The sequence below is a fragment of the Sminthopsis crassicaudata genome, chromosome 3, assembly GCF_048593235.1.
Source record: "Sminthopsis crassicaudata isolate SCR6 chromosome 3, ASM4859323v1, whole genome shotgun sequence".
In the NCBI taxonomy this organism is placed as follows: domain Eukaryota; kingdom Metazoa; phylum Chordata; class Mammalia; order Dasyuromorphia; family Dasyuridae; genus Sminthopsis; species Sminthopsis crassicaudata.
Genome location: NC_133619.1, coordinates 408,558,658 through 408,574,123, shown reverse-complemented (window position 1 = coordinate 408,574,123; position 15,466 = coordinate 408,558,658). Strand labels below are relative to the sequence as shown.

Sequence of the window (15,466 nt, the reverse complement as noted above, 5' to 3'; positions counted from 1 at the left end):
GGCTATGGGTTGTAGAAAATAGACATAAGAAACATATCCTTGGTTGACAATACATGCCAAATATCTACTATCACTTTAGGTACCTAGAGCTTTTAGCATCAGAAGTACAAATATTTAGATTTAGTACAAGTTATTAAAGACCATTAGGAATGATGAAATAACCAAAGAGGCAATATAGAATGACAGGGGAATGGGTTTATATAGTATATTTATTAATAGTATTTGTAAGTAAGTCATGTCAGAATCAGGCTTTTGGTATATGATTAAGTAGCTGCAGCCTATTACCAGCCATGATTTGTGCATAAGAAGCAGCATCCAACACATCCGAAAATCTATGATCACAGATCAATAGGTCAGTTAGTAAAAAGAGAAAAGGATAGCTGATAGACAACCTTAATATTACACTGGTACCAAAAGAATGTTAAAGTCTTCCAGCAGATTAGGTAGATATTTGATGAAGAATCTATAGAAGGAGGTAAACAGGAATAACATAGCATGAGAAGGGATAGATAGGTTGTGATCTGTATCAATGGAGATAGTGGCTGTAATATTAATATTATGGATGTGTCAATGTATTTAGGGACCATTTTCTGGCAGTAGAATTATTTCTTTTTCTCCATCAAAATGGTCCCCTGAATGAGAAGAGATTATTTCAGATTCCCCAAATTGATAATGGGTAATTTTCAAGGCACACACGTTCATTTAAATTTAAACAGGTAATTTTCATTGTTGCAGAATACTAAACACAATTCCCACCTCACCCCCGCCTGAGGCTGGGGTTAAGTGACTTGCCCAGGGTCACACAGCTAGGAGGTGTTAAGTGTCTGAGACCAGATTTGAACTCGGGTCCTCCTGAATTCAAGTCTGGTGCTCAATCCACTGCACCAACTAGCTGCCCCCTACTAAACACAATTTATCCAAATAAAAAGAAAATCACTAGAATGGCCATTTCACTATTGGCAATTTATTTCATACTCTGGAATCTTGATATCTCTTTGTCCATAATGAATAATTTTAGAAATAAGTTAATTTTAAAGATTAAAAAAAAACAGGATAACCAAAGAGTTATTCATATGGCACCATTCAAATGTCATCTTCCAAAACTAATCTGTCTTTGATAAAGACAGGTCTTCTAAAGTCAGCACTCACTTCCCAAGTACCACATGAGCTTACCTGGAGAGTTCTGAGGCGAGGATACAGGGGAACTGCGTGGGGACTGGCAATAGCTGGGGTGGAGTAAGGCATGTGGAGGCACATATGACATTATCTCTTCTTCAAATAAACTGGAAGAAAAAACAAAGAGGGGAAATTTACTCCTACCAGAGGTCAAACTTCCTTTCTTTTATAATTTGGAATATGATAATTATTTTCACTCTATCATACTAGGACCACTCTTCTATTTCATAGAACTTAGGTTCTATTCTACTTCCATGGGAGAGGCCTTTCATCTTATTATTATTATTATTATTATTTTGTGAAGGACTCTTCTTTAAAAGGGGTGAACATTTGTTTGTGAGCTTTTTTTTTTAACCAATTACATACAACATTCATACAATCTCTAAAATTAAACTATTTTTACTCTGTATTTTAAATGTTAAAAAGTTGAAACTTACCACACTAGGACTTAATGATTTTGGGGGAAAAAAGGAAATCAAAAGAATAGAAAAATTTCAGTGCCTTTCTGTATTGTTGAGGTTGCAAAGAAATCTAAGACATGATCCCTACCCTCAAAATATTAGGTAAACCTGGAGTCAGGAAGATCTGAGTTCAAATTCAGTTTCAGACAATTACTAGTTATGGTAGTAACTAGTAAAATAGTAAAATAACTAAATTTTTGTTTGTCTCAGTTTCCTTTTCTATAAAATGGGAATAATAATAGCTCCTGTCTCCAAGGGTTGTTTGTAAGATTAAAATGACATAATTTGTATACTGTTTGGTAAATAATAGTGATTTAAGTATTAATTATTATTATTGTTTTCTTTTTATTATTATTATAGATAAGAAATATACTAATTTATTTTCTTGGCTTTCTCTTTTTCCCTATAAATAATTAACTTCTCTATTTTTTTTGTTTCATTCTACTTTACAAATATATAGAAGCACTTAACATTAATGCAGTGAGGATTATTCTTTTCTCTTCAGAATAGTTATGCTTATGAAGTATTTTCCCAAAGATATTAATCAATTCCTCAAGAGAAGCTTGGAATACAGGAATCCTAGATTTTCTTTATTTAAAAATTATAATGATGAAGAATTGAATAGGTTTTTAATATTCACCATTCATCTCAAGACAGATATAGACATGCACAAAATTTTTTACAAGAGTTGTGTTTACAATTTATTTATATATGAATGCAGAAATGTTTCTACAAGCTATTTTTAATTATTTCATTTTAGGAAAATTATGATGTGCATTCTTCCCTGCTCATTGATAAAATCCAATAATTAATCACTTCTAAAGATGAGCACTGAAATTGCTTTAAAAAAACCTATAGGCTCAGACATATGAAATGAATTTTTGAAAGGACTAATGAAATTGAATAAGCTATAATAAAGTCTAAGCATGTAAAACACACAGTGAAGGAAAAAAGATTAATCTTGAAATTGAAGTTTTAACACAAATGATTCCCTTAAGAAATATAACTATGTGGAAACAGGCACTCTCTCTTATTTTATTTGTGGATAAATTATTTGAGCATCAATCAATTCATTGAAACTTCAAAATAGAATAAAAATAAATGCTAAAAAACTAAGGCATAAAGTTAGGAAGGCAGCTTTCCACTTTCCAGTCATTATCATCATGGTACAGTGATTCAACATCCAAGTATGATGAGCTGCATTTTAGAAATTAAGTACCCAATAAAAATCCTTAAGACAAATTGTCAATTTTATCTAGTCTTCTTTTTCCTTTTTAGTTAGGGAATGGTATGTGTAAGTAACTTTTCCTTCCTTTTCTTAAAATGCACATCAGTTTTAAAAAGTATTTTTGTTTTCCATTGGAAAAAATGATAATTTGTTCTTTCATTATGAATGAATTTCAAAAATCACTTGTAAATAATGGAAAAGACGATTATCAACTTTTGTCTTCCTACAAAGTGCAAATAATCTAAACAATGACATGGCTTAAAATATTTAGTATCCTACCCTGAAGCTTATTAAAGTGTAGATGTTGACTGGTATTTTCAGCAGTTTGGCTATGACACATTTTTTCCTGTCTCCAAGAATAAAATTGTTTCATTTAGATTTGAGTGATGCAAACCCAGAGTGTGTTGAGTGAAATCTAGCAGTTGTGTTCCAGCTTGACCATTGTTACATAAATGATTGGGGAGAATGACCAAAATGTAGTAAAATGGGTAGAATTCATATGAATGCACCTAACTTTTCCCCTAACTAAATATCTAACCTACTATGTTACATATTAAAAATCTTCAGTCTGTCTCCCTAAAATATGATCTATCTGAAAAAGTGGCTATTTGGAGAATTATTAGTAAGCCTCTTAAGAACTGATGAAAATACAAATATTCTAAAAACAAAGGAGCTTTGTTGCATAAATCTTCAGTCTTCTATTATAACTTCTTTAAATTTGGATTGAAAGAACTTCCCCTACTAAAGCTGCTGACCATATTTTTAAAGGTATGTACAAAGACCACAGCTTGCCTTCAGAGATAGGGATTTATTTATTTTGGTAGACTGATAGTTTCATTAGTGTAAGAAATTCCTGAATGAAAATTCTCCCCATTATTGCAAATCAGCAACTCATCTTCAATTTATGATCTTACAAAGTTGCCTGGAGCATTGAGGCCATGGTCACATAGCTTATATGTATTAGATGCAACATTTGAATCGTCTTCTTGATTGCAAAGCTCTTTTCATGAAATAAAAATTATTTACAATTTTTAAAAATGCTTAAAATGATATTTGTCAGGCAGTTATTTTACTACTGCAATAAGCATGATTATGTTAAGAGATCTAACTTTACTATCCTCCAAGGCATTTAGTATAGTCTCTGTACTTATTTGACACTAACTTCAAATCTGAGTATCAATGAAAACGTACCTTTCAGAAGCTGCATCTTAAATTAACTTTGGCTCTAACAGCTATAAGAGGCTTAGTTATTTTACCCTCCAGACTATTTGCTGCAATATTAAATTAGATGCCAAGGCACCTGTGTGAAGATTTAAAAATAAATTTAATTACTGCTGGCATTTTTTCATAGATTTCACTTCTTAAGATTTTATCAAGGAGCATACCCACATTGAGAAAAGGATCTATAAACTCTTAAACAGATTTTAACTACTCCATAAAGAATAAAAATATAATTTTGATTTCAGAGATAGCTAGTTTGAGGCAGAGCTACAAGAAAGGGATGAGAATTGCAAAGTCCAATTTAAATTTAATGTCAGGGGGAAAAATTAAAAGCAAAAAAACTAGTCCAACATGTCATGGGTTGCCTAAAGACTTCCAGATTCTTGGAAGCAAGGCTGGACTCTTCCTTCAAGCAGAAACTTGATGATCAATTTTCATAGTGGGAAATTCTCTGATCACTGAACTCTCTTCTAACTTTCAAATTCAATGATTCTGTGAGGAATCAAGCAATCAGTTACCATAATTAATGGGAATGCACTTCTGTCATAAGACTAATATTCAATAGTCCCTTTTAGCTCTTATTTATCTCTACAATAAATTTTACATTTCTTGAATAACATAATAAAATTATCCTCTATTGTTCTATGGTTAGTATTGAACTCCTAAACACTGAATATAACCATTACCCTTTTCTAGACAGATTACAAATGTCGGTGATTATTGATGAGTTATTTCCACTTCTCTTCAACCACAGCAAGTTTTGTCAACAACAATGGAGACAAAAAAGGTTTGACATGTTTAAGAACTTTCAAATTTTGTTCAGCATTACTGACAAAATGATAACTCAAATTCCAAATTTCCACATATAAGCTTTCCAAACCCCAAATATCCACATATAAGTGAATAAGTTGAAATATCAAAGCACATTTTGTGGATATATATGAAAGTACAAGGTGACAATGATGTTAGTTTGCTCTGAAAGGCTAAAATATCCATTTTTTTTCTAGTTCCTTTTCTGAATAAAAAAGTCCATGTCAATGGACTATACTTCCTTCATAGAATTTTGCCTCTTTTATTTTTCCATCCTTTTGTATCTCTTCTAATAATAATAATAATAATAATAATAATAATAATAATACAAATATCATTTCAAAGTGAACATAAATTTAAATCCAGGAAAGGATCTTAGAATTCCTCTAATCTAGCCCCTTCATTTTATGAGTAAAGCAAGATAGATTAAGTGATTGACCTAAGGTAACACAAATAATGACAAATTGGCAATGGCAATGGTAATCAGACACAGGACTCTGATTTCTGATCTATCTGATACAGTGGAATAAAATTATTTTATTTGGAATCAAAAGACCTATCACAAACTCTTGTTCCTGAAATCTGCTATCTGCTTTGGGCCTTAGTTTTCTCATTATCAAAATAAAGAGGTTAGACTGAAATCCCCTCTAATTCTATAAATCTTTCCTCTGTGTAATGCTGACGAAGTACGACTAAATTAATCAAATCTCTTTCACAGCTCTTCCTCATGGAGCCATTTGTCCCCAATTCATATCAGATTACATACTTGAATAACCGGGCAACATATAATCACAGAGTCTATCTACATTAAGAGGTAAGGGTCACAAAGGTTACCTACCTTAGCAACATCACAAGGTCAGCATCACTGGAAAGACGTACCAGTCCAGGTGTCCCCTCTGTCCGGATAAACTGAATCTTCTCCCTAAATCAAGTAAAGAAATAGTTCCAAAAGGTATTTTGTGAGTTAACAAGGCAACGCAAAGAAGAATAATAAGTTAAAAAAAAACCCATAAGATATAAGACAACCCCTCCTTTCTTCCACTTTCCCCATCTCTTATTTTCCAGATATCATTTTTTAATTCAGTCACGCCAATTCCATGTAAGAGTAAGCATATAAAAGAAAGTAAGAGAAGCTTATAATTTAAGACCTGAAATAAAAGGTTTTTCTGTTGCCAACATCTCTGATGGTGGAGCTCCTTCAGGTAGCAGAACCATAAACTAAAGGGAATAAACTTCTTATATCGATAGCATTAATGACACTGATTTCCCAGCAGTATTCAGAAGGTTGCTACTTAGAAAAGGAATCTGTCAAAAGGATACTGTTCTTATTTCTTGAAGATACAAATCTAAGCTACATGTGACATGCTCCTCATACTTTAAATCAGGCATTTTTACACATCTTTCTCTTGTAACAGCATCCTATTCTGATTGTCTATTTCATATATAATTTCCAGTCATTATAGTCAACATCATAAATGTAGTAATAATTATATGGTTCACATTTAAGTAGAGGTTTAAGATATGCCATACATTTTACATGTATTTTCTTGTTTGATCCTCACAATATTCTGTTGATTATCTCTAATTCATCCTGTAGATATTTTATTTGTATATAGTTGTTTTATGTTGTCAAATGCAAATAGAAATGGGGAGCAATAAACTATTAATAAGGATTCTTGCAGGCTGTTTATTGACTTAGAAAACTACACATGTTAATATATTTATTTATTTTATTAATATTAACACACTGAAATCAGGTAGTAACTACATTTTAATTGGATTGTATTGAGAAGTGGTGGGGGCTGCATGCAATCCATGTGTTTGGCTCCATACCATTAGACTATGAATTTCTTGTGAGCAGGGATTGTCTTTTGCAGGACAGTGGTAAAGTACTTGGCACATAGTAGGTAGTTAAATCCTTGAGTGACTAAATAAACTGGTACTATTATTATGTCCATTTTTACGGATGAGGAAATTGAGGCTGAAGGAGGTCAAGTGTCTTCACACGGCAAATACATGTCTGAGGCAAAATCTGAATTCAGGTCTTCCTGACTGCAAGTCCAGTGTTTTATATACTATGCCACACTAAAGTGTCTCACATCCTCTGTATATTATCTCCTTCCCAGGATAATGTTCATTAACTATTACACCATAAATACTTTTCAGATATTTCATGGCTTTCCCTACTGAAAGATTTTCTTTCATATATCTCTTTCTTCATATTTCTTTGGCATTAACTATTTGTTGTTACAAGGACAATCTTTTCCTTTCTTACTTTCAGTTCTATATTTTATATGTCTCTAGATAGTTTTAATGAGAAATTTTCATGATTGTTTTTCCATTTGTTTAATACTCTTTTAGAGTGATAGATTACTAATTTAACTTTGGCTATAGAGGGAATAAAATACTGTAATTCTCCTGAGAGTACTAAAAAATTTTTTTTTCATTTTTTTTTTTGGGGGGGGGGAAGGCTGGGGTTAAGTGACTTGCCCAGGGTCACACAGCTAGGAAGTGTTAGGTGTCTGAGACCAAATTTGAACTCGGGTCCTCCTGAATTCAGGGCTGGTGCTCTATCTACTGCGCCACCTAGCTGCCCCGAGTACTAAAAAAATTAATGTGATTAGAATACAGGATCAAAAGTTGATAGAAACTCTTATCCTACTTGTAATACATTCATTCTATTGTACTTTTGGTAGCAATGAAAGAAACTTCCAATTATATAAATACAAATTAATTTAGATCCATTACACGTTTGAGGACAAAATCCTACTCCAAGTCATTGTGGAAGAGTAGAATTCCTTCCCTCTCCTCCCCCCCCCTTTTTTTTTTCCTGAGGCGATTGGGTTAAGTGACTTGCCCAGGCTCATTCAGCTAGGAAGTCTCAAGCCATATTTGAACTCAGATCTACATGACTTCAGAACTGTTGCTCTATGCACTTCACCATCTAGCTGTCCCGAGAATTCTTGAAGATTATATCAGAAGAGAGCTAGAACTGGAAGGATATCTCATGCTGGAATGGCTTCTAGTATGATCAGAATGACATATTTTATCAGCTATCAAAGAAGTGGTCTCATTAAGTACAGAGAGCCTGATAACTATTAGGTTGGCTATGAGGTAAATTATTTGTCTGTGAAGATACAATAGAAAGAAATAATAAATAATCCACAATCAAATGTGGCTCCTTTCTATAATGATGAAAAGAAGAGACAGAGGACTTTAGACAATCTACAAACATTAATTTGATCTTGCTGCTTTAAATGTAAAATCATTGTTTAATGACAAATGAATCACATTACTGAAGGAAATGAATCATATCCTCATTGACATTCTCACTAGAAACGAAACTATAAGATATAAAAAAGTTGGAACAAAATGGAAGCTCACTAGCACATCAAAATGGCAAATAAAAAGGCTGAAGTCATCTTTTTCACGTACCTCATGGCTACAGGGAGCATTATAACATGTCACATTATATCAATTCTCCTTTCAGGGCTCCTAATTGATTTCTATGTAAGATGAACACAGATAAGGGGTAGTAGCTCATGCACTAAGATGACATGCAGGGAGTAAAGGAGAGAAGAAATTCTATGAAAAGTGTGACAAAATTCTCCAAGTCAGGTCAATATCCTTCTAAGTGTGTGGTGACTATCACAAAAAAGATGGGCACAAGGAAAAATGGCAAAAAAAAAAAAAAAACAAATACACATACATACATTGAAAAATATAATTTAGAATTAATAAATGAAAATGACCAAAGTCTGTAAGTTACTTAGAACCCTCCTACTTATATGTTTTAACACTTTCTTCAAGAAGTGAGTCTGGAAACTAGACAAAGCAAAAAGTGAACACTATCACCAAAAATAAAAATGACAATATCTTATTAGACATGTAACAACTGGCTACAGATGACAGAGCCAAAGCATTGACAGGCTAGAACAAAAAAACAAAAGGAACACCAAAATAGAAGATATTGCAAGCATTTATAACAACTCTGTGGACCTATTTCAATAAGCTATCAATTTTGAAAAATGATAAATGGATAAGACTAAAAGCACTGCATCTCATTATTGCCATTTCATAAAGAATTTTCAACATGTTTCATGAAATATCACATTAAGGAGGGCAAAAGAAACTGCATTGATGAGCAAGCATTTGATTTCCTTGCCAAATGGTGAGACATGGTAGTCAAGGATGTTGAGTAGTTTAGAATATAAATTAATTTGTAAAACAATATAGAAAGGGATGACAGAAGATTTAAGTGCAACATCCTCATAAAACTGGGGAAAAGAACAGAAGAGGAGGCAAGAATCTTGATTGATGTGGGAAACCCAACTAAACAGATCAAGAACAAAAATGGAAACTAAAAGGCAAGATAATGTGAAGATGGTGGGAGAGCAAATAGCTGCCTTCAATGAGGTCTAGAAGAATTATATTTAAGAGTATTTCTATAATAAGTAAATGTGGTTGCTGATCCAATGATCTTTGAAACAACATAGAGAGCAAGAAAAGTACAAAGCACTAGAGAAGAGCACATTTTGTCCTGATTCAAAAAAGAGAAGGAAATAGTGTGGATAGTTTATGTTGGAAAGCACACAAGAAGTAGATTTGAAATGGAAAAGAACTGCTAGTATTCCAACTGTAATTTCTTCTGGTTATTTATGACAGTGAAACAACCACATTTGGACTCTAAAATCTGAACACTTATGTTACATGAAGAAGCAAAAATGGTGCTCAAGAAAAAAATTAGTTAGAAGGGCCTGACCAACTTTACACAGAAGGAATCCGGGCTTGAAATCATAAAATTTTACAGGCATTAAAATATCAATTTTCAAGGTATATCAAAGATGGGAAAATTTATAACATGTGGAAAAGATTGTCAATGATATTGCTTTCTTAAAAGGTAGCCAAGAAGATGAAAGCAAATACCCTTATATTTATCCTTTATGAGATTGGCCTTTATACATATTGATGAAAATAAGAAAAGGGAAAAGGGAAACTGACTTTCACAGATAAGCCTTGACAGTGGATCACATTTTCACATTCCCTAATTGATGGAGAAATATCCAGGTGTAGCTGGGGTAGAGGATAGGGCATAGGGATGGGAGTGGCCAATGGATAGAGTACCAGGCCTGGCATCCTTCCCGAGTTCAATTTTAACCTCAGACTCTTACTAGCTGTAGGATCCTGGGCAAGTCACTTAACCCTGTTTGCCTCAATTTTCTCATCTATAGAATAGCTGGAGAAGGAAACAGCAAACCACTCCTGTATCTTTGCCAAGAAAACCCTAAATGGGGCCATGAAGAAGAGTTGGACATGACTGAAAAAAGACTGAACAACATAGTGGATACAAATGCTATTGTATTAATCACATAGTGATTATCAAAAAAGTTGCTTTAGTATAACAAAATGCAATCTTAAAATTTCCAATATGAAGTTTATTGTTAAGATAATATAAAATTATTTGAACCCGCAATCACAGAAATACTTTTGCTCAATAATCCTCTGACCAATGTATAATATGAACTCCTGGAGAACAGGGGTTATTTCACAAGATCTCATAGGATATTTGGTTTAGTCTTCTTATTTTATAGCTGAGAACATCAAAGTATAGATAGTGAGTTGTCCAAGTTGTTACAGGTATCAGAGCAGAATTTGAACTCAGGTTCTCTGATCATAACAACCTATTCACATTTTTCCTAATGCCATTGTGACTGTTCAATAAATGTTTACTGAATTGAATTAAGCAAGATATAGAACAGAGAATAAATGCTAGCATTGGTAATTGCCACTGTCAAGGAAAATGTCCTGTGCATCAGCCAAATGGAAAAGGGATTCCATAAAGATGCTTCTGTTTCTGGATGGAATTTTACTCACTGCAATGCTCACAATACTGAATCAGCAACTAATGCAGTGACCATTTAATTAATCTGCAATCAAGAAATATGCTTGGAGACTATAAATAGAATTTTCTTCTTTCTTTCCTCTCCCCCTCCGTCTCTCCCTTCCTCCCTCTTTTCCTTCCTTCCTTCCTTCCTTCTTCCCTTCCTTCCTTCTTTTCTCTTTCTTCTTCCCTCCCTCCCTTCCTTTTTCTTCCTTCTCTCCCTTCTTCCTTCCTTCCTTCCTTTCTCTTTCTCTCTTTCTTTCTTTCTTTTCTTTCCTTCCTTCCTTCCTTTCTCTCTCTCTCTTTCTTTCTTTCTTTTCTTTCCTTCCTTCCTTCCTTTCTTCTTTCCTTTTGACATTTCTATAACATTTTATGTTTTGCAAAGTATTTTCTACATGTTAATTAATTTGATTTTCATAATTCCATGATAAGGACCACAGTTATTATACTCATTTTTATAGTCACAGAAGGAACTAAAGCTTAGAGAAATTAAGAAATCTGTCTATAGCTAGCAAGTGCTGGAGGCTGTATTCATACCTGGTTTTCCTGACAGGTTTAGCATAATTTGTACACTACTCTGCTGCCTCCAGAAAAAAACCTAAACCTATGAAGTCTAATCTTCTAGTACTTGCATCTTTGCCTCTAGATCTATATTACAGAGATTTAAAGCCTTCAGTGCAAGAACACTCTGCCAATGCCTAACATAAGACCTTCACCACAATGGTCATTAAGTTTTTTCAATGATTAAAGCAACTAGTGAAAAATGATTATTTCTTCCTCCCCCTCTTCTTCCTTCTTCTAATTGCCCAGAATCACATAGCTAATAATTGGCTGAAGCTGGATTTGAACTTAGGTCCTCCTGACTCCAGGGTTGGTCCTCTATCCACTGTATCACCTAGCTGTCCTGATATATGATTTCTTTGAGCATTTGGTCAGTTATATGTTCAGTTTAATTAACTTAGAGATATCAAGTAAATGTTTATTAATTTATTAATCAAATATTTATTAAGGACATAATGTGTACTTGGGACTAGGATTAAAATTTTTTTTAAAAACTGAAACAATCTCTAACCACAAGGAGCTTAGATTTTGACTGGGTACAGAAAACAAGCATATGTAAAAACACACACACACACACACATATATATGTAGTCGATAAATACAAATATACATTAAGTAGTTAAATATGAGGTAGTTTGGAAGGGTGGATTGTAGCATTTGGAGGAATCAAGAAAAGTTTCATATAGAAGATGGTTCCTGAATTTCAACTCAAAGGAAGGGAGATATTCTATGAGGCAGAAGGAAGGAGGAAGTACATTCCAGCATGTGGGATGGCCAGTACAAAGGCATGGAGATGAGAGATGAAATATGGTGGCTATAGAACGAGGAGACCTGTATAACTGGATTACAGAGTGCAAGAAGGGAGTAATATTTAATGATGCTAGTGTAGCTCTTTAAAAACTAAACGGAGAAGTTTTCTATTTTATTCTAAAGGCAATAGGAAACCACAGGAGTTGACTGTACTTGGATAACATAAATCTGTAATATACCAAGTCAACTTCCTTCAGCTCTGTTCAGATGCTCAGACAAGGAAAAAATTCCTAAGAAATATGGAGTTCACAAGTACAGACACAGAACCATTATTCTGAAAGTATCTGCTTGAGGTTATTTCAAAGTTTGAACTAGGCAAAACTTTTTTTTCTTAGATGTTTAGATAAAGCTAGATTCAGTGCATACAATAGGGAAACAAAATCTTACATCTTAGCAACTCCTATTTTAATAAGACATTCTTTAAAAATTACCTTTTAAAATAAAATTAATTTGGAAAAATATATGCTAATCAGAAGTGAACAACAAGTTAACCCAGAAAATGTTCTCAGTGGATCAATACTAATTTCCTAACCAAAATGCTTATACTAGAAGGTTAAAGTTTCTTTCTATAACACAGAATATATATATAGATATATGTATTTATACACACATATACACACATATATGTTTTCTACCTAAATTTCTAAAAATTATCCATGAACTTCCAAATACAGATAAAATAAAAAATAAATTTAAAAACAAATAGGCTAACAAATAACTATTTAAATTGTGAAGAACCAATGAAAATTCACTAAACCATTGGGAATTGCAAACTTCCTGCATCTTGAGTAAGGAAACATAGCTCTTTTGGTTTTATGAATCACATGCTGTGGAAAAGGAAAAGGGAAGAAGGCAGAGAAAAATTTATTCATTCATGAATTTTGCAGTACTACCTGAAAATTATCTTCTAGTCAGATGCTATTACAAAGCAAAGGATCTAATCCTAGAAGGGAGACTATGTTAAGATAGGCTCAGACTCAGAAGGCCAAGCTATTTATGACAATGGCAAAGCAAGAGATTGTGTCCTTCAGAAACTGGTCATCAGGAAGAATAATAGATTATCTTCCTTTACATCACATGACTTAGCACTTCCTTTTGTTTATAGATAAGGCATATAAACATTCTCATCATTATAGAGATTAATATCTCCCTTGAAGAATGAACCAAACTAGATGAAACCTGATTTCTGCATATATACACACATGTATATACACAATCATATATATATATATGTATATAAATATATCTCACTGTCTTGTTCACTCATGATTTCATGCATGTATAACATCTCCTTGTTATAACTAAAAGTTATTTTCTCTTTTTGTATCAGTCTTTGCATCTTTTGTGCTGGGTCCATAATTGTTATGCATTTATTGACTTGCTCTTAAGGATGTGGTGGAACTAGACCTCAAAAGTGACTCACAAATGTTCTCTCTACTGCCTTGACTTAAAACAAAAATGAACCACTTCCTAGATGCTAAATGAACTAGGCCATCAAGTATTTCCTTCACTTCCTAACAAACCAATATGTCTATTGTGACCTTGCTTAGAAGCACAGTTCTGGAGATATATTTGCTTTTTCATGGTCATACAAGGACTTATTTCATAAAAATCAGAGAATTATAATACTTATTCAAGGTCATCTACTTTCTCTGACCTCATTTTTTCCTAAATATTTCATTCATATTGATCTATTATTTTAAAGTTATTCTCAAAGTCTTCAGTAACTTATTTCATCATTTGACAGTTCTTGTATTTGTGATTTTTTTTCTCATGAATAGCTCATGTATATTTAGTGATCATAAGAAATAAGGCACTAATTGGATCCTATTCAATGAATTTAAAAAAACAAAACAAAACAAACCCTCATTTTATTGCCAGTATCAATCCACATTTTTCTTCTTCTCTTCCGTGACTTAAATTACTTAAATTAGCTTATTTTTTGGCAACATAATAAAGCTATACTCCTGGAGCATACAAATATACACTAGCACTGAAAAAATATAGAATTTATTCCTAACATATTTACATAAAAGCATTTTTAGTATTGTGGATAACAAACACCTTCATATCATTTCTCTGTTCTAGTAGATAAAAGGAACCTTGTAAAACTCAGTCCAAGTGCTTAATAGAATAGTTTTAACTCTAAGGGAAAAAATGACATACAAAGATTGTACTTTCTCTGGAAAAGCACTTATAAAATAAAGCAAAGTGCAAAAAATAAAGTAGAACTAAAAGAACAGTACATATACTAACTGTGAATATCTGAGAAAAATGTGAATAATAATGAACAAAGAATCCGAAAGAAGTTTAAAGGGAATGACTGAAAAACTACAAATATTTAATGTAATGAAATTAAGCAATTTCACTATAAATAGATTTAAGTTTATTTTGTTGCATTGATACTCAATGTTATTTTTAATAAAGCATTTTAAAATTGCATTTTAAAAAATAATAATAACTCTGGATTAACCTAAAAGACTAAAATGAGATGCTAAGTAGAATAGGACTTAATTCTAGTAAAAGATTACCTGTGCTAGCCATCTGGCAGTGTCTCAAATACTTAAGCACTTTCACCACTTCCTCCGGAACACAGATACGCCCTAGAAAATCAACTCCAGCGGGTCATCTCAGGACAATCGGTCTTAAGACAAAAATTCCCACAGAAAATGCTCTGTTGAAGCCAAATACCCATTTTGGTGAAGTCAAAATATAGTATGGGTTCTGAAATAATCAGAAGTAACAATGCTTCTAAACCACAAAATGCTCTGGATTGCAAAATCTGCCTACAAATCAGTTAGCTTTTCTACTGATTCCTCCAGTTTGGCAGCACTCTAATAGATATATCTAAACCTAGGGGGAAGGATAAAAGAAAGGGGAAAACAAAGAAATAAATTAGCTATCATAACTTTTGTTTATAGGGCAAGAGCACACAAATTTTGATTCAGTTATACGGAAATGTCTTTACACATTCCAAAGCAGCAATTTCAAAAGTAGAAAAAAAAAAATCTGGCTTATTTTATCAAGCTCCTTCTCGTCATCATACTCAGAGATTAATATCTGACTTGAACCAAACCTAATGAAATTGTCTCCTCCTTCCATCTCAGTTTGGCTCAGACTCAGGCTCAAAACTGTTATTGTATTAAGCTGGCACTGGAACCAGGGAGGCCTGTTTTCAAGTGCCATCTTTGCTACAGTTTATCCATGTGATCCTTCTGGGTCATCTGAGAACTCTGTTCTTTGCAATTGTCTAAGAGTTTTAATTTGAGAAGCAGCTTCTTCTTTCTTTTCTTTTCTTTTTTCTTTTTCTTTCTCTAT

At 33.0% G+C, this 15,466-nt stretch overlaps 1 protein-coding gene across 5 annotated transcripts in view; it reads right to left on the bottom strand.

Annotated features, from left to right (window-relative positions):
• The window catches only part of HECW2 (HECT, C2 and WW domain containing E3 ubiquitin protein ligase 2), a 425,511-nt gene that overhangs the window by 50,613 nt on the left and 359,432 nt on the right, over window positions 1-15,466 (bottom strand). For all 5 annotated transcript variants that reach the window (XM_074302808.1, XM_074302811.1, XM_074302809.1 and 2 more), the window contains 2 exons: window positions 5,735-5,818; window positions 1,174-1,283 (listed from right to left, as the gene is read on the bottom strand). In XM_074302808.1, coding sequence (XP_074158909.1) covers window positions 1,174-1,283; window positions 5,735-5,818 — 194 coding nt within the window. The remainder of the gene's footprint in view (window positions 1-1,173; window positions 1,284-5,734; window positions 5,819-15,466) is intronic.